This window comes from Conger conger, chromosome 4 (assembly GCF_963514075.1).
Source record: "Conger conger chromosome 4, fConCon1.1, whole genome shotgun sequence".
Taxonomy (NCBI): Eukaryota; Metazoa; Chordata; class Actinopteri; order Anguilliformes; family Congridae; genus Conger; species Conger conger.
In genome coordinates, this window is record NC_083763.1 from 53,398,437 (window position 1) to 53,417,099 (window position 18,663).

General features: G+C 40.6%; 2 protein-coding genes across 5 annotated transcripts in view; both read right to left on the reverse strand.

Annotated features, from left to right (window-relative positions):
- Positions 1-1,584: 1,584 nt before the first annotated feature.
- Positions 1,585-10,276, reverse strand: ndufv2 (NADH:ubiquinone oxidoreductase core subunit V2). Its single transcript, XM_061240179.1, has 8 exons — positions 10,094-10,276; positions 8,336-8,401; positions 6,139-6,201; positions 5,770-5,886; positions 3,914-4,082; positions 3,136-3,245; positions 2,211-2,287; positions 1,585-1,782 (listed from the first exon to the last, which is right to left on the reverse strand). Exons 1-8 carry the CDS (start codon positions 10,130-10,132, stop codon positions 1,689-1,691), a joined length of 735 nt encoding a protein of 244 aa, XP_061096163.1. The 5' UTR covers positions 10,133-10,276; the 3' UTR covers positions 1,585-1,688.
- A 1,304-nt stretch (positions 10,277-11,580) lies between these two features.
- The window catches only part of LOC133126422 (microtubule cross-linking factor 1-like), a 47,593-nt gene continuing 40,510 nt past the window's right edge, over positions 11,581-18,663 (reverse strand). For 2 of the 4 annotated variants that reach the window (XM_061238630.1, XM_061238629.1), the window contains 2 exons: positions 16,989-18,474; positions 11,581-12,858 (listed from right to left, as the gene is read on the reverse strand). In XM_061238630.1, coding sequence (XP_061094614.1) covers positions 12,640-12,858; positions 16,989-18,474 — 1,705 coding nt within the window. In that variant the 3' untranslated portion in view covers positions 11,581-12,639. Of the gene's footprint in view, positions 12,859-15,881; positions 15,940-16,118; positions 16,174-16,988; positions 18,475-18,663 lie in introns of all 4 variants that reach the window. The other 2 variants (XM_061238632.1, XM_061238631.1) reach the window with 2 other exon arrangements.

Below are 18,663 nucleotides of genomic sequence, written 5' to 3' on the forward strand. Positions count from 1 at the left end.
GTAGCCACGGACACATCCACGCCCGGCTCCTGATGAGTTTTTCTGATCTATTGCACAGGCAAGAAGTCTTTGGTCATCAACTGTAGAGGTCTTTCTTGGCCTACCAGGCACTTTGCGATTACTGGCCTCATCAGTGCTTTCTTCTTCATTCCGAATGGTCAATTTTGGTTGACCTAAGGTCTGGTCTGACAAATGCCAAGAGATTCTAATGGTAATCAAACGCCTAGAATCAAGACAAGATAAGGAAAGCTCTCTTATACCTACACTAAGGAAGCAATTGAGTAATCAGAAACACCTGTGAAGACAGTTGTCACAAATGTTATGGTGCCCCGAAATGGGGTGGGGTTTAATTTAAAGTTTAAAGTGCTATAATTTCTACATCACAAAGCCAAAACGTATAAAATACCCGGATAATCTTCACTTTAACCACATGTGAATTGTTTGATTACAAGTACAGTCAAATAAAGAAAAAAAAAGTTTGTCCCAAACAGGGCATTGAATGTATGTTTATGTATGCGTGTATACGCAGTAATAATTTGGGTATTTTTTCAGACCATAGGCGATGCTCCTTTTGTGCATTACCTTAGGAGTTGGCTTTGGAATAATATAATGAATTTCTTTACTATATGTGCTTGCAAATATTTACTTGAATAGAATGCAGCATTTATGTGAAATGCTACATTTCATGCATCAGTTGTAAGTGATTGTTAGTCATTAAGTAAAAGGTGCAATAGTACCAAGACCTGAAATGAAACCAGAATACCGGTATTCTGCGTTTACAGTTATCCTGTGTCAGGGGTCCTGGAGAGCCGCACTCTGCTGGTTTTTGTTTTCATCTTAAAATGAGCACCCACTTCAGACTCATGTAATCAGCTGAAGTGAGTTAACTGTGTGATCAACGGCAAACAATTAATTGCAGATCAATAGCGAATAATTAACAAAAACCAGCAGAGCCCTGCAGCTCTCCAGGACCGGGGTTGCAGACCCCTGTCCGATGTTTTGTCATGACCCTTGATCTGAATGTCATGATGCTGTAGATTGTTGTTCAGTATTAACTCAGTAGCCTAAAACTTTCAGAGGATTGGTTCATCCCTCAGCTGTTCCCTACGTCTTAAATGAAACACCTTATTGTGCGTGTTTGTATTGGAAATGAAATATTGAACTAGATACTCATATTTTTATATGCGCCAACTTTTCAAAAGGAAACTGCCGCAGGAAAACTGTTAGGTGACAGGGTAATGGGAGACTGACATGCTGTGGGGAGAGAATATGCTTTTGTATTCCAGATTAGCAAAGAATATGCAGTGGCCTTACTTGTGATGAGGATGTTTCATTTTTATTGTTACTTAATTTGTAACTTTAAGTACATCCTGAACATTACTTGGCATTATCAAAATAAGCAGACACACACACACACTCACACACTCACACACATGCAGCAACAAAGTGTGTATTAACCAAAATGAGAAACCAGTTGTCTGTTGAATTCCAAATGGAGAGTCAGTATAGGTTGTACCCCTGGCATAAACAGAGTGCTATTAACAGAGTCATAATTACAATAAAAACTGAGAATAGACTCAAAAATGGGATAACCAAATACATTTTATTTACATTGTACTCAACTAATCTTTGATGATAAAGAGTACACCAGTGAAGCACATAAAGATTACATTTCTGGAACGACATTACTACAGGTCAGGTCTCACTCCGACTCCAGGTCCAGGAGGGGGCTCTGTCAAAGAGGTCAACCCGCCGGCTGGTTCACAAGAGAAACGCCCGTTCCTAAAGAAAACAAACCAAAAAAATGGTTATGGTAGTTCAGATGTTCATTTTCATAGTTCCAATTCTGTTCAAATTAACAACTGAGATAATAGGTACTGTATTCACAAGTGATGTTAATAAAACAGGCAGCCTCACTGCTCAGCCCTAGAACATAAGAGTCGGTCTGCACCGTGAATTCCCAGATTGGCCGAGGACCGATTTAACAAACTCAAGATAGTATTGGGAATTTCTTTATTTTTTTTAACTAGGACTAGCCAAATTGAGTGAGCAAGGCTTGTGGTGTAACTTTTAGTGTGACACAACCCAGCTAAGAAAAATAATTCTTAGAATGTTGTATAATGTTGTGGCAAAAACATGTCAGCAAAATTTTGATTTAGTGTTAGCTGGAAATGCCGTTCTCAGAAGCAGTGCTTTGGTATTTCGTATACCTGGGTCCAGGTAGTGGCACAGTCCCAGCTTTCAGTTCATCAAGGATCTGCTCAATGTCCTGAGGAAGAAGGTCTTCCTGAAATGAGGAAGACGGATTTTAGCTTCCAGTTCATGTGCAGAGGGATGTCGAACTTCGTGAAGGCTGAAGATGCAAGCTTTATTTGTCTTTTCCCCTCCAGCATTATGACTACCCAAGTAACCAAGTACACCTCTTAAGTGTTAAGAGCATACACTATGCACTCAAGATTTTCCTCCACCAAAACAGTATTTAAGTATATAATAATTACAAAGAAATAATAAACATTGGGCCTGATCCAAGAACCATTCTACAAACAGATTTGTAATGAAGTGATTTAAGAGAACTTGGTGCATTCACCATTTTTTTCTTAGATAGGAACAACATTCACGAGTGGTCCCAACCTGTCCTACGATCTGGGACCTGTCCCAACGGTCCCAGCCTTCCAGTGCAGCTCGCCTGGCAGATCCAACTTGGATCAAACTTATGCAGATCAAATAAGAATTCAGCAACTGCATTGCTTATTTCTTTCCTCAAATTGTTTCAGAAACATAGAAGACTGTTTGAGAAAAAAAAATACTAAGTTTATCGACGGTCCACCATATTATTATCAAACATGACTGCAGTCTACCCAATCAGGTATCTTGTCCCTTGTCCTTGTTAATCCCATTGGATAGCTATCCGATGGAACCCACCTACAGTCCTGTATATACTGTATGATAACAGACATATTAGTTAGGTGTGTTTGTTGAATCCAACGTGGCACACTCGTATGAACCCTTCATTCAAAAAAAGTACTAGAAATTTATAATACAAATATGTTCTTGCATGAGGCCCATTTTGTACATGCTTCAGTCCTGTTGAGGTCTCTAAATAATGAATTGGCTCCAAGAACCTGATTCACTCACATAATAGTTATCGTTGATCTGGACCATTGGTGCATTGACGCATGCTCCAAGACATTCCACCTCTGATAGTGTGAACAAATTGTCAGGTGTCGTTTCACCAACTTTAATGCCTGTACAAAAAAAACAAAAAAAAACACAGATTGTTAGCCTGCGAAGAATAAAAGTATCTCATGAATGATTTACAAGTTGCACCATTCGTTTCATGAGATAATATTAATCAATTTCTATTACATCAGTGCTCAACAAAACTAGGTCTATTGTTTAAATTGTTCAATACTCGATTCAGCCTAGCTGCAGCAGACGGATCATAAAATCAGCTGTAGAAAATATGTATATATTCCCATCAAATTAATTTGCCCAAGAAAATAAACACTAGCGATATCAACCAGAATGTTTTCTTTTCAAGTAGCACTTTTGTTCATCACCATATTTCTGGTTCCACTGAAGGTTTCCAGCAATCTCAAGTCAATAGAATGTATTCAGTTTTTATACCTCACTCAAAGTGTTGAAACATTGGCAATATTTAGGGCACGTAGAATGGTACAAAAATGCCACAATTTATTTTACCCAGACAACAAAAAAACAAAACAATGAAAGGGCAATGCCCTTCCTACTACACCATACCTCATATTCCATCATATTTCATGCCAATGACCAAGGGGTGAAAGGCCATTCATAAGAACAGGAGCAATTAAAAGGAAATTAATTGGAAGATCACTGAAAACATGAAATTCAGTGAACAAAGCTCGACATGACCATGACCATGTTGGAATCTTACCAAGCTTCTTCTGGATGGCTGCTAGGATACTGTCGGAGTCGCACAGCATGCAGGGTGTAGTTGTGCAGATCTGAAGGTGGTATTTCCCCATAGGTTTGCGCATGAACATTGTGTAGAAGGTGGCTACTTCATACACCCTCATAGGGGGTATTTCCAGCACCTCTGCTACCTGCGAAGAACAGCAAAACGCATCAGAGTTCTCTTATGGCTTTGGAGTTTTTGATTTTTAATAAATTTGCCAAAAACATGTTTTCACTTCATCATTCTGGGTTATGGAGTGTAGATTGATGGGCAAAAATGTTAATATTATCAATTTAAAATTTGATCCACAACCCAAGTGTGCAAAAAGTGAAGGGGTCTGAATACTTTCTGAAGCCATTGTTTATGATTGGGCAGACCAGATTACGCAGAAAAAGGAGAAAAATAATCTGAAAAACCAAAAACTTTGTTTGACAGTATGGTTTATCATTTCATAGGCTCAACCATGTGGCGAGACACTGAAACTGCTCACGGTTCTTAACATTAACGATACTGTGCCATTCACTTGAGAAATCTTGTCAAAATGCTAAGTCCTTTTCCGATTATTCCCTTTTTGATAGAGCAGACATCTGTGTGGCCATATTACTCTTGTGAGCAGTGAGTCATGTATTGTGTGGATCTCATAATTAATTTTGATCTGAAGGAGGAACTATGTTTAGCAATGAGCTCCCATTACATAGAGCATTCTGACAGAGACATGTACGCATACTGATCATGCAGAGGATGCCGCAAGACCACAATGAGGATACAAAGAGGCTCAACTGAATGTAGTTTTAGCCTGCTGGTACTTCTAAATTGAGACCACCAGATGTGCATCTTCTAATGCTGTGGAGGCAGTGCTTGGCTGGGGCCGAGGAGGAAAGAAGCCCAGTGCTTTTCCAAAACTAATACAGAACATTCTTGGTTTTCCTGGAAATATGGTAGTGTGATAGTGTAACTGCCACACCCCTCATATTTCCACATTAACCATGATATATGACAGAATTTGTCGGCCAAAATGAGATGCCTAAAATGGGAATTTTAGGCTCCTTAGTACACTTGTTAACAGTGGCTTGTGAGCTTGTTATACAACTACAATAATGCTCGTAAATGTTTGATAAGTAAAGCACATCCAATTTGCTTTTATCCAAAGTGACATACAAATGTGAATCAAACAAAATGTAGCAGCCTAAAATTGCAATCCACAACTATGTCATCTAAATTTGTCAACGAGAGGCCGGTCAAAAACCGTACCATAAGCCTCATGGGAAGGTTTCCAGCACCACAATGTTTGGTGGAGAGACTGGAAACGGAATGAGTGCATCGAAAGGCACTTTCCTTTATTTTGGTCCACTCAGGGTTAAATTTTTTCACTGGGTTTCTCTTCACACTTGTTCCTGTGTTTGATCTGCACTTCATTGTACGTCGCTCAGGATAAGAGTGTCTGCTAAATTCCTTTTAATGTAATGTAATGGGTTTGGTTAAGTTTCCAATTGTGAAATACATTTGTCAATAAAAGCTACGGTCTCATGAAGGCCATTCATTTATTAGACAGAAATTTCAGGTTAATCTCACAACAAAATAGCTATTTCTGGTTCCAGTTCAGGGATAGACTGGAGCATCAATTAAGTGGTAAAACCATTTAGAAACATTTGAGGAAACTGCACAATACAAGAGACTGCAAACATGTACACACTGCTTTACACTGCAGTACCCAACAAAGATGAGCAAAGATGAGAAGGCATCAAAGGCACCCTCCTTCCTCCTATGCATGAAAACCACCCAAGAAGTATCTCTCTGAACTTTGAAGGCCAGTGATCCCTATTTGCAGACTGTACCTTGTTCATGGCGGTGATGGGTAGCCATCCATGCTGCCTCTGGGCCAAGTCTAAGACCGGAATGGTAGCTGCTTGTTTGTGTCCCTCTGGGTAGTTCTTAATGATTGCCTCAATTCTCTGTGGCACAGAGGGGGGTTATTATGCATAGAAAAAACAGGACATTTATTTCCATCAGCACACCTGGAGATGCCATTTTAAGCACAGCTCAAAGACACTAATGTACAATGTACTAAATGTAAGGAATGAGACATTCTGAAAACTGAAAGCAATCGCTGATCTTCTAAACCGAGACTGACCTTGAACTTAAAACAGTTGTTGTTTCGGTAGCTGTTTTCAGTTCGGTACAGTACTCAGCTGGGTTCTACATACCTTAAGATTCTCTGGAGTGAATTCAAAAGGAGTATTGGGGTTGTTATCCGTAGTATCTCTATGCTGCAACAGAGGGAATGCATCTTTTATGGGCAAAGAAAGCTTCAACATGACATGGATACACATACGTTTCTGTTAAAGAAATCTGATAGTACCTTAACAATTTACACTGAGTATTAAGTGAAGCAGTGCTGTATCTGAAGGTCACGGTGAGCCTGAAGTTCAGGGAATTCATTCATAAGTGTATTCACAATGCACCCCCACAGCAGGTAACATTCTGATTTCACATATGACAATAATGTTCTTTTATTACCATACTGCCAAACTTTGAAGGTTATGAGTGACAGATGAAAAGAAATGGCTTGCAGGCACTTGCATTTATATTCACCATATTATGTAACATAACTGCCAAAGCCAATTGTAACTGATATGCGTTGAAACACTTGTCACATCTCACACTCACTAGCTTATAAAGGATTTTTCCACTTTATTTCCAGAAAGAGAAAATAATGTTTCCTGTTATTAACAGCTTGGAAGTTCAGCCAAAGCACTGCTTTCCAGCTGTGACAACAGCAGAAACGCTTTCAGTAAACACGCCATTGAGTAACCGGGTTGTTGAGTGAGGGAATGAGGGACACAACTGTTCTTAGGCCACCTTCCCCAAGGCACAGCCAAAGGAATATAGCTCCAGTGTCCCCCACTGACTCAACACAGTAATATACAGTAAAGTAATTGCACAGTTCAGTTAGCTCAGCATCGGTAGATGGCACTCTGGCTTCCTACCAGTCCAAAGATAAAGACCATGAACCATACACCAAGAAGAAACACACATGAAGAAGAGGGCCCATAAGTGCAAACCCAAGGATATCAATGATTCTGAAAAGGTATGCATGGAGAATTGGTCAAAAGTGCCTCAAAATGTGTTCTATAACCTTGAACTAACTGAATAACTGAAACCTTTAACTGAAGACTTTGGTTGATTTCATCTAATTATTAATGAAGCACACTTCTTTACAGATGTTGGATAATAAAGCTTATGTCAATATCTACATTATTTTTTGTGCATATTTCATGAGGGTGCCAATGATACTGGAGTCCACTGAATGTTATTATCGCAACTGTTTTTATATGCAGCCTTTTTTCTTCATTGTTATCAAGGGTGCCAATAATTCTGGAGATGATTGCACAGTTTCTGCACCAATAAAAAACAGGTGAAATTATTTGTAGCTGCAAAAATGTGCTGCAATATTGTACCTGTCAGTGTAACCTCACAAGCACGTACATGTTATATAAAATAATACTGTGGTAATGAAGGCAGTGTAATTAACTTATTTACTAAAGCCAATCAGCACTTATTTGTGGGATTTGATCACAAACTGAAGCACTCCTAATAAGAGTAGATATGCATTTCATAACCATTGGGTGGCTGTGCACAGCCTCTCCTTCCACGGTTGCAAGTCCACAAATCAATGTTAATCTCTGACTTCATTCTTGATTTTCCTCACAGTGACTTAATGAGTACTGACTGCTCCAATGCCTTAGAATGACCTGTTAGCATCTCCTTGGCTTTGTTTACAAAATACAATAAGAATCCCAAACATCCTGCCTTGCTTAGGCCCTTTGTGTCCAGTTATCTGGACCATATAAGGTCAAATGCTGAAACTCTTTTATGCATCGCACATGGATTTATCCCAAAATCAAAACAGAAACTACTGACATGCTTTCTGCATGACACTTACTGCTACATTAAATGTCCCCTGTCAATGTAAATATTGAACAGAAAAGTGCAATTCAATGCATCACTAGAAATTATTATATTGCTGGTTCAAAGATGAACTAATCTCTCAGTTGTTTTATTCAAATCATTATAGAACTCATATTCACATCAAATGCGACTGGTGTACATTATTGCATTATTGGCATTTAGCGGACGCTCTTATCCAGAGCGATGTACAGTTGATTAGACTAAGCAGGAGACAATCCTCCCCTGGAGCAATGCAGGGTTAAGGGCCTTGCTCAAGGGCCCAACGGCTGTGCAGATCTTATTGTGGCTACACCAGGATTACAACCACCAACCTTGCGTGTCCCAGTCATTTACCTTAACCACTATGCTACAGGCCGCCCATATAATGGTGTAGAAAGAGTTGTGCGAGTTGTGCGAGTTATAAAATCACCATTTGGACAAAAAGTGACTTACCACAAAAAGGGCTCCCCCACCACCACAGCGGACTGCTGACTGATGCAGACTCCGAATGTGCCTTGCCTGGAGACAGTTACAAACACGGTCACCACTCAAACCTCTTGTAGTGGTATGGTCCCCATAATCGGCATTTTGTTTCACCTCCCCTTGTGGCTTCTCCCTGAAAAATCACTATTTAACACTGACTACCTACTATGGTTGGTTGGTTCACAACATTCTCTCACACACACACACACACACACACACACACACACACACACACAACAAATGGCTCCTATGCAAGGTACCAACCAGCTCGTCAGGAGCATTTGGATGTCCTGCTCAGTGACACTTCGACATAGGGCTGGATTGAACTACAGACTGTAAATTATCATACTTATTATTTCAAAATTGAATTGAATCATTGAATCATCCACTCTGTCATAGGCAGATATTGTGGCAGGACTACCAGTGAGCTATATCCTGTACTCCCTTGTATAACTTAGCTACATTAGCCAAAATGATATAGCAGATATAGCTCTCTGTATATTTCAAAATTGAAAACACAACATGGCAACATAATGCTTGGTTTAGTGCAGAAGTCACTTCCTATAAATACATCTGATTATTAACTGGTAGTTATAACAGTTACATCTTAGAAGCATAAATGATATGCGAGGAACAGACAAAGAGGATGTTTCCAGGCACATATTGAAAATACACAATCCATGTCTCTGATACGCTAGAAACACACTGATGTCAAGAGTTGTCAAAGATGTCAATGGCAGAAAATGCATAACCAAAGTCTATGTCCCATAATTTTCGGTTTATCAATAACACAGCATGCAAGCACATTAGCAGCAACGCATTGTGTGTGTCCACGATGGCTGTTAAGCACCCAGAAAATAAAACTAGCTAAAACAAATAGTACGGTTTTTCGGTTTCTTTTTCTTATGACTAGAATCCAAAACAAAAGAGCAGAGGAAATGCAGGGTTGTACAGGGTCACTTTGGAGAGTAAGAGGGCACTGGTCAGTACTCCACTCTAAACTGCGTAGGATCACGAAAGAAAAATGATAAGAGAAAGTATACAAGCTAAATTATCTTGGATAGTTTAAAAAAAAATTTTTTTAATGTGCTTTTGCAAGCGTACTCAGTTGTGTAATTTAGCTACGTTAGCCAAACGTATAGCTAGCTATAAGATTAGCAGTCGTTACAAAAGGTAAATAAGCAGTTACAATAATAATGCAGTTTGGCTAGCTAGGTGACAAACTAACGTTACTAGACACTGTTAGTCCACATTGGTCACACAAGGCACTGTAAAGTGCATTCCACTGATGTACAGTTAGCTAGCTATCTAACTTAGCTAGGCTAACTGATTTTTAAGATAATCCATGCTGTATTCCCATGGCAGAAAAAGAAAAAGCCAGAAACCTCCACTGCAAATATTATCCATATAGTGCTACGAAGATTACTTTTTTGAACTAGCAATGTACAAACACGTTTTATAATTTGACAGCTTGACGTGCAATGTCTGGACGACTGGGTTCCTAGGTCGCTAGAGAGCTAGCTAACGTTAGCTACTGAGTGAAGGTCGCTTCTATTCTCCTTGCCCTTGGTTTATCACATGCTAATGGTACATTAGCATAGCCTGCTTTAGGCCGCTATTTTCACACGCCAACGACAACCCACAAGATGCACTTATTTGTTACAAATGAGATTAAAACATATACGAAGGATTATTATTATTATTATGATGTCAACGCGTCATACACACCGTTTGAGAAACTGCCGTTCGGAAAGTCGAGGATAACATTTTTGCTTTTCGCCGTCTAGCCCGGCTTTTCCTCCGTTAGCTAGCTAATGGCTAGTATTCAGTAGCAACGCTGACCCCGACTGACGGCAAATGCAGCTCAGAATCTATTTTCCGGTAAGCGATTGAACATGCCTGGTTCGCACAAGCCTGTGTAGTCAAGTGCAGATGAGTCCTATAATTCAGTCTAGTTTAGTTCACTGAATGATCTATTTCCTCTTTCTTTTTGCAACTCAAAAAACCTTATTTATTTATTGATTCAGCATTATTGACATGCTCATGTCGACATCCTCTCCCCTCTGGACAACTCACATTTTGACGTCATATTGACACTCCTAAGTTCATTCCTTATTACAGTACAGTACAGTATAGTACAGTACAGGTCTCCCCTAGAAGCTTTGCTGACTTCATAGCACATTAGGCTGCTGTACCTAAATCACCAAAGGGATTCATTAACCTATTCATTAGCCTATTTTATGTAGATGTTTGATTTCAAGATCCATATACTTATACTTGATATTATACTTACATACTTTACTAGCAACACCCCTGCATGACACTGTTCTACATTATGTTGTGAAAAAACACACACATTTTTAAATCCTAAGACCTTCGAAATCTTTGTTTCTGTCATCATTGAGGACAACACTTCACCCTTGAAATTATTTACAGAAGTGCCATACTCCAAATACTAATCTCTTAATTCAAACACTTTCAAGAAATTAACTGAAGAATCTGACAGGAAATCAAGAAATATTTATTTACTCACCTTTAAGCTCTCAACACTGATTTGTGAGTATTGTTTATACCAGTTTATTCCTTGTTTGAGGTTTCTGTGGTCCTGTTGGGATTATAAATCATTATATATAAAAATAATTTTGTATAGTATTTGGGCAACATTGGCTCAGTCGGTAAGAGCAGTCATCTGGCTGCCGGAGGGTTGCCGGCTTGATCCCGCCCTGGGTGTGTCGAAGTGTCCCTGAGCAAGATGCCTAACCCCCAAATGCTCCCAACGAGCAGGTTGGTACCTTGCAGGGCAGCCAATCACTGTTGGTGTGTGAATGAGAAGCATCAATTGTACAGTGCTTTGGATAAAGGTGCTATATAAAATGCCAACTATATAGTAAACCTAAATGGAATTGAACAACAGGATCCACTGTTGAAAATGTAGCAGTTTGCACCACCTTCTGGCTGCTAATGGAAAGCTCCAGTAATTGCTGTGATGTCCATACACAGAAGACAGCACAAATAAATGCATCAGTACAACATTTCTTGGGGTTTAGTACTCGCAATGTTTCTTTTTTTGCAGTGCAATCTTCGTTAATTTACACTGAATGATCCCATTTCATCCCTCTGTTTCCTCAGTGGCAGAAATATCATGTAAGATCCTTTGCAAAATTACATTCACTGCAAATTCCTTTGGTATTAACAGAATGCAAGCAGGAAAGCTGTTATAAATACATGTTCAGTTTATTTCCATATAACCATAATAACCAGTCTTAACCTTAGATTGTTCTATTTGAATCTCATTTGTCATCCATCCCTTTGTTTTCTGCTTCAGCCATAACAATTGTAAACAGAATTTTTAAAGATACAATTATTTACATTAAAATCTCAATGAGTCAAATAGGATTTACGACAAAATTACAGTACGTGATTACACTCACAACATTTTATTTTTTACAGTGTATTCAACGGCTCACATAATGAGCCATGATAAATTATCGCAGGTTGTATATACATGCACTAAAGTGCTAAGGTCTAAAAGGCATGCAGATCAGTATATCACAGAGATGTATAAGACTGTTTGCCGATATGCATCAGATTCACTTCATAATTTTTTTTCACACATTTGTCAGAGAACTGAACATTCATTAAAGTGAATACATCAGCAAATTTATGACATCATGTATATCTGCTCCAATCAAGAAGAAGCAGTTTTTTTATTTGTATTAAAATTTCCTTTCATTAAATCATTTTGTTTATCAGCTTAAGCTTCATAAGGTAGGAACATAAACGGTGAAAGTTTTAAGGTAAGACAGAAAGATTTTCTGAGGAAAGTAAAGTGCAAATAAAATATAAAAGGACAAAACTATTAATGCAGTCCAGAAGACACCTGAGACAACAAATTAAGTGATGTTCTACAGTTACTTTTTAGACAAGAAAAAAACCTCTGATGAACCCATAAAAATAAATATATATACGTAGACTGTATATATACATATGCATGTGAAGACAAAACACATACACACACATATACACAAACATCTTTTTACAGTCAAGAACTCAGGTTTCAACAGGCACATTTCTTCGATTTTTTATTTTTTTACTGGTGGCACAGCATATTTCAAATTGGCCAGTTAGAGTACTTGCTATTTCAAATGTTCACCCAGGACCATAATGTCAAGCTCATATGCCCGGTTCTTCATCCACTTCTGCACCAGAGATTCTGAGGCATGTGAGAAGGTGAGGCTACAAAGGTGAGGCTGGACAATGATGGTGAGGGACGCTCACACCAGAGTGTTGTCTTGGCCATTCGCTTCAGTCTGCGGTAGAGACAGACAGAATTCCATGGGCGGGAAACAGAACCTCCTCTCTGATTTAAACCAGCTTGGTGAGGAGGAAGGGGAGCGGGCGGCCCAACGGGACGGTGGCCGCTGATTGGCTGGTCGGGCAGGTCTCAGAAAGCAGGACTCCAGGGGTGGAACAACAGGAGAGCGTGGCAGTTCCTTTCAAAGAAAAATGACAATATTATTAAAAACACAAAATGCGTTTTATAGATTTTGAAAACCTCAGTCAACTCACATAAGGTATACTAAAACATAAAATTGCTTTCCATTTCAATCAGTGTAAGCATCAATATTTGAACAATATACAAGTTCATATCCTGTAATCCAGTCACCGGTATCATTGTGGCATTTATCTATCAAGTAAATGTTGATTTAACTAATAATGTACAATGAGTACACTTTTACAAACATAAACAGGCTGATGGTTACAGGAAGCAATGAGGCATAAAACAAAATATATTTTCTCCAATTTTTAGTTGTGTTGTAAAGAAAGCAGCAGGTCTGAAAACAGTGGCGTGGAGAGTATGATCAGTAACACACAGCACCAAGAAAACCCTCCTAACAACAACATTGATCCATTTTGCATGTACACACACACATATTGTGTCGATAAATTCAAAATTCATAAACTTTTTCCTCCAACTGTGTGTTTTTTAAACCTTTAAACCTCCCCAATTTGGAGCCCCCAGTTGTGCCTTGACTTACTGCTGCCAAAATTGGACCACTGCAGCTCAAGTAAGTGCACAACTCTGAAGAGTTTGCCCACAAGCCCGTGTCTGGCCACACGGTACTACAGAAGAGCTGTGACTCTATGTAAGAGAGGAAAATGTCTCACTAATGACTACTAGCCTGTGGGCACCGAGTTCAGAATTTAAATAATACTTTCCTTACAAATTCATTGATTTCTCATGTACTATGCATAAAATATAGTACTTTACTGTACTGAATAAGTATTTCATGTGCAATATATTTCGGTGTTTGATTTTTAGCCTGGTTCATCTTTGAGATGAGCTAATGCAGCAGTAACTCTGACAAACCTGGCCGAATTAAGCCAAATTACACCTGTGGTCTGTGGTCATAGTTGGCTAACACTATAGCTGAGGTCTCACCCTGCAATGGCTACATTACAGAGCAATGCCTGCAGCTTTAGGAAGAACCTTTGCAATTTTGTGCCAGTTGAGAGTTCCAAGTGTTTGCATTTTTACTGAGTAAAACCAAGTGCTAAAATGAGAATCTTTCTTAGATTAATCTTGCACTTGAATTTACAAGAAAATAAATGCTCAAGAATTTTGAAAAATGAGGCGACAGGAAAGTAATTGTTAGTCATTGTCAAAAAAGGTGACATAAAAACAATTAAAAAAATAGTTTCAGTAATTTTATGTGAAAAATACACTCACTGAGCACTTTATCACACCTACTTATTCATTTATTATGTGATTATCTAATCAGCCAATTGTGTGGCAGCAGTGCAATGCATACAGTCGTGGAGATAAGGGTCAGGAGCTTCAGTTAATGTTCACCATCAGACCATCAGAATGGGGAAAAATGTGATCTAATGATTGCTGGTAGCAGACATGGTGGATGGAATATCTCAGAAACTGCTAATCTCCTGGGACTCTAGAGTCTCTACAGTGAGCAGCAGTTTTGCAGACAGCAATGCCTTGTTAATGAGAGAGAATGGCCAGACTGGTCAAAGCTGACAGGAAGGAGACAATAATGCAAATAACCACACATTACAACAGTGGTATGCAGAAGAGCATCTCTGAACACACAACGCATCATAACTTTAAGTGAATAGGTTACAGCAGTAGAAGTAAAACAAATAAGTCTAATAAATACCTAATAGAGTGCTCACTGAGTGTACAATAATGCATTCACATTTTGTAGATGGTTAGATACAAACAAGGACTGAACAATTTAGGTTGTGCATGCAGTAGACCAACAATACAATTTGCTCAGATATTTTAGAACAGAGCTGATAACAATTATGTGTGTAATTATAGCTATCCTTGAGCTTGAAACAAATCAACGCCACCACTATAGTCCATCCCAGGTTTGTGAAATGAATGACAGCAAATTTAGTGATTTTCACTGTGCTCATATTGACCAACAAGCAATTAGTGGAAAAAAAAGAATTCAGAAAAAAAACACTGCATACATAGCACAACAAATGAAAAATGTTGCCGTCACCACGCCACTGCACTGGCAACACGCAGCCACATTAAGCGTGTGCCACATCGACAGTTAGTTCATTTTTAACACTGGCAGTCATTAGAATAACAACACAAAATGTGACAAAACTGAAGCAAGTCCTATTGCTGTCTTCAGCTTTCCTGAAGAATGACAATGAAGGGGAGTCGGTGTTACAGTTGTGAGGGGACCGGGGAAATGGGAATGATGGAAAACACAATCACCCAGCACCCTCAAACAGCAGTCTGACAGCAACCTAAGGTGTCCGCCAGACAGTCAGCCCTTGGCTGAGACCAGACGTCAAGGCCCACCACTCCAGATGCAGGAAACGGTGTCTCCCCCAAGCATTTGCTGAGCAAAGTCTTTATTTTGAGGACAAAATTACAAAAGATTGTTATTTTGCTACAATTCTACTGCTCTTTTATTTCCCTGTACATTAGGAAGAATTTGCAAACAATGACCAAAAGAGTCATTAAAGTCTTCTGTGAATTTTCTGAAATTTCTGAGAAAATGGAATACATGGTTGACTAGTTCTTCAAAGGACCCAAAGAAATTCCCATCAGGTCATTTTTGACCATATTTGATATAACATAGCAGAAGTGAATCAACAAATTGAAAAAATTTACATTTTACGATGCTAAAGAGGATGCTGAATTATGACTCATAGCTTACATTAATTAATGGGTCTGATGTTAACATAATCCCAGCAAATGAACTGGCCAACCACTGACACCATTTAAGGAAATATCCTTTCTTTCATTAACAGCTGAACACAGGCTACAATGACTCTGTGGGTCAATAAGCTCTTATACAAGTTGCTGAGAGAGCGTTTCAGCGTACGCTGAGAAACTGCCCATGCACACAAACACACAGCACACATAAAAATGTGACCACTGCTTTGTCTGTCTCTCATCCTGGCGTGATTTTGCATGTGGTGTGGCTTCTTGCTCATTGTGGACCCACAGTGTGTTCAAGAAGGTTTGAGGACTTACAGCAGCGGGACAAGCAGGGTTAGAGTCCCCAGGGAGCGGTTAGTAAGACAGTGTGGTTCTGGATAAGATCGTACATAAAAGAGAGGCCCCGGCAGGGCAGAGGGGAAGAAAGACAATTAGAGTAAAGCCATTTATCACAGATGTGGAAAAAGAAATAACCTGGAGGACAGTGAAGTAAGCTACCGAAAAAACCATGGTTGCAGCCCCCACCCAAGGGTGCAGTTATTATTGTATTACCCTTATAGAGGATGGTAAGAACCAGCCTCGTTTAGGTGGATTGTCTCGGTGGAACCTGCAAGAGGAACAGTGTTTGAGGGCTAGTGATACATGCCCTTCTCCATGCAGCGGGAAATGGCGCATAACTGTAGCCATCCACAAATTACACAATTCATCAAATTAAAAGAGTGGTGAATATGTCTCGGTCACAAATACATGACCAGTAATATTTTGCATTTGATGCTCTGGTACTACTTTTGAAAAATGACTGTGTTACTCCCATAAAATGTCTTGTCTTTTTCAGTACTGGCTGGTTATTTCCAGTATAAGCATTAAAGGCACTTGTTTCATTAAGCAATGTCCCCTTTGTGACCATTCTAGAAGAGGCCTGAAGATTGCACATCTGTCCTCGCTTTCCCATTGAAGTAGTGAAACATGACAATTTCATTTAAGACTTGCTGCAGCTTCTTATCGAATGGTGGCACTGTCATTATGTTTTATTACGCGTGGAAGGATGTGGAAGGTAAAATAACCCTCTGGCCAACAAAGGCAATAATGATTCTTTGTAGTTTTACTCCTTTTTTCAAGGAAACTCATAAAGCTACTTTCGTTTCTTGACTATTATCTATTACCAAAACTAATTACAATTTACAATGAGATTTTTTAAGCATACTAGACAAATAACCAAACTGGTGTAAGATGATAAAATAAGCTTAACACTGTGATATATTAAAATACTGTATCAATGTTAGTGCTTATTGCATTAATTATGTGACTGTGAACAATTTAGGAATCAATCAGAATTGATAAGTGAATTAATGCCTTAATCAGAAGGTGTGATGAATTCTTTAATGCCTGCTATTATGGGAAAAATTCAGTAAGGTCATCTACCTCAATGGATCCCTGCTGTGATTTCTCGCCGTCACATGGTCTTCCGTCCTTGCTCAAACTGGCCAACCTTTTTTCATCCCTGAAGGTCTGCTCTAACAGTCTCTTATTCAGTATCCTGGCAGCACTTTCCGCAAGGTTATAGCCTGGAGGAGCTGACAGGTCCTGTCTAATGGTCACAACCTCCGGGGTTTTCTCCCCCTGAGTCTCTACAATCAACTGAACAGGACTAGGGGACCTGCCCCCAACAGTCTTTGGAAAGTCCTGACCAGACGGCCTTGGCTCTGCAGGATGCGACCGGCTGGGGGACTTGCTGAACTTCGGCAAGGCATCGAAGGCCAATGGCGTGTGGTCGATGATATTGAAGAGGCTGGAGAGCCCGTCGTTGATGGTGGTGTGGACCGGGCTGTCCCGTGTGGTGGTGGACCGGGCCCAAGCAGACTCGCTGTGGCCCTTCTGGGGTGTCGTGGGGAGGGCCGTCTTGCTGGTTGCTAGGTCTGCCTTGGAGGGGGCTTTCCGCAGGACCTTGGGGGAGCCGTACTTCGGAGAGCAGCACTGGCGCTCAAATTTGCTCTGCACGACAGGGGAGAAGGGCAGCTTCCTGAAGTTGCGGGATGGAGAAGAAATGGGCGTGGAGCCCCCCTTGGGAGTTAAGCACTTGTGAGGACTGCTGGTGAGGTTTCGGAGGGCTTCGGTCTGAAGGCCCACGCTGATGGTCTGAGTGGTCTGGGTTCCCCTGGTGGTGAAGCCATTGGTCTGGCAGGCGGTGTCCTTAAAATGGCGCTCTGCCGGGCTCGAGCGGATGGCGTTCCTCACGGAGAAGGCCACCTCTTTCATGTCGTCACTCAGGTTCCTCGGCAGCTGGAGCTCGTGGAGAGACGAGGGGAACCCCAGTGCGGGGCATACGGGGTGCTCGGCGGGGTGAAGCCCGCTCTCTAGCAGCTCCTTGTGGTGTTTTGGGAGTTCGCAAGGCCACCCCCTGAACACCTCATCCACCTCTCCTTTGGTATTGCCGCCTTCCCCTTTGGTCACTGTGAAAGCCAGTTCAGGGCCCACCGCGGGCCTCTCCTCGCCCTCCATCTTGCAGCTAAGCGGGGGACTGTGGAAAACTCTCACCCCACAGCGGTCCACCCCAACGCCGTTCCTGGGGGGTTTCTGGCAGTGCTCCGGACTGCTGAATGTGTTGGTGGTGATGGTGGCGCTTGTGGTAAGGTACCATGACGCTGGCTGGAATGCTTCTGAAGTCGGCTCCACTCTCCTGCCCTCTGCCCAGGCCTCCAGAGGAGGTTCTGGGGTCCCGCTTGGACACGGCGTGCTGGGGAAGTCCCAGCGCTTGTTGTTGAACTCCTCGATGTACTTCAGGTCGTCTGGTGACAGGGGCGGTGTCACGTCCTCCCTCCCTCCGGACCCGTGTGCGCTTTTCTCAGGGAGGTACGGAGAGCTGTCCATCAAAAGCTGGAACTCACTCATGGAGCACACCGATTTTGCCCTGTCCCATACAAAACGGATGAAATTAGATTTCGAATAAATCAAACAATTGAGTAATTGGTCCAGGAGAAAAACAAATTTAGAGAGTAGTAGAATGACAAATTTGAAGTGAAGTTTAGATGACATTTTCTGTGAAGCAGATTAAGATTTGAACAGATTAAGCAATTTATTCACCAGCGTACTGGGACTT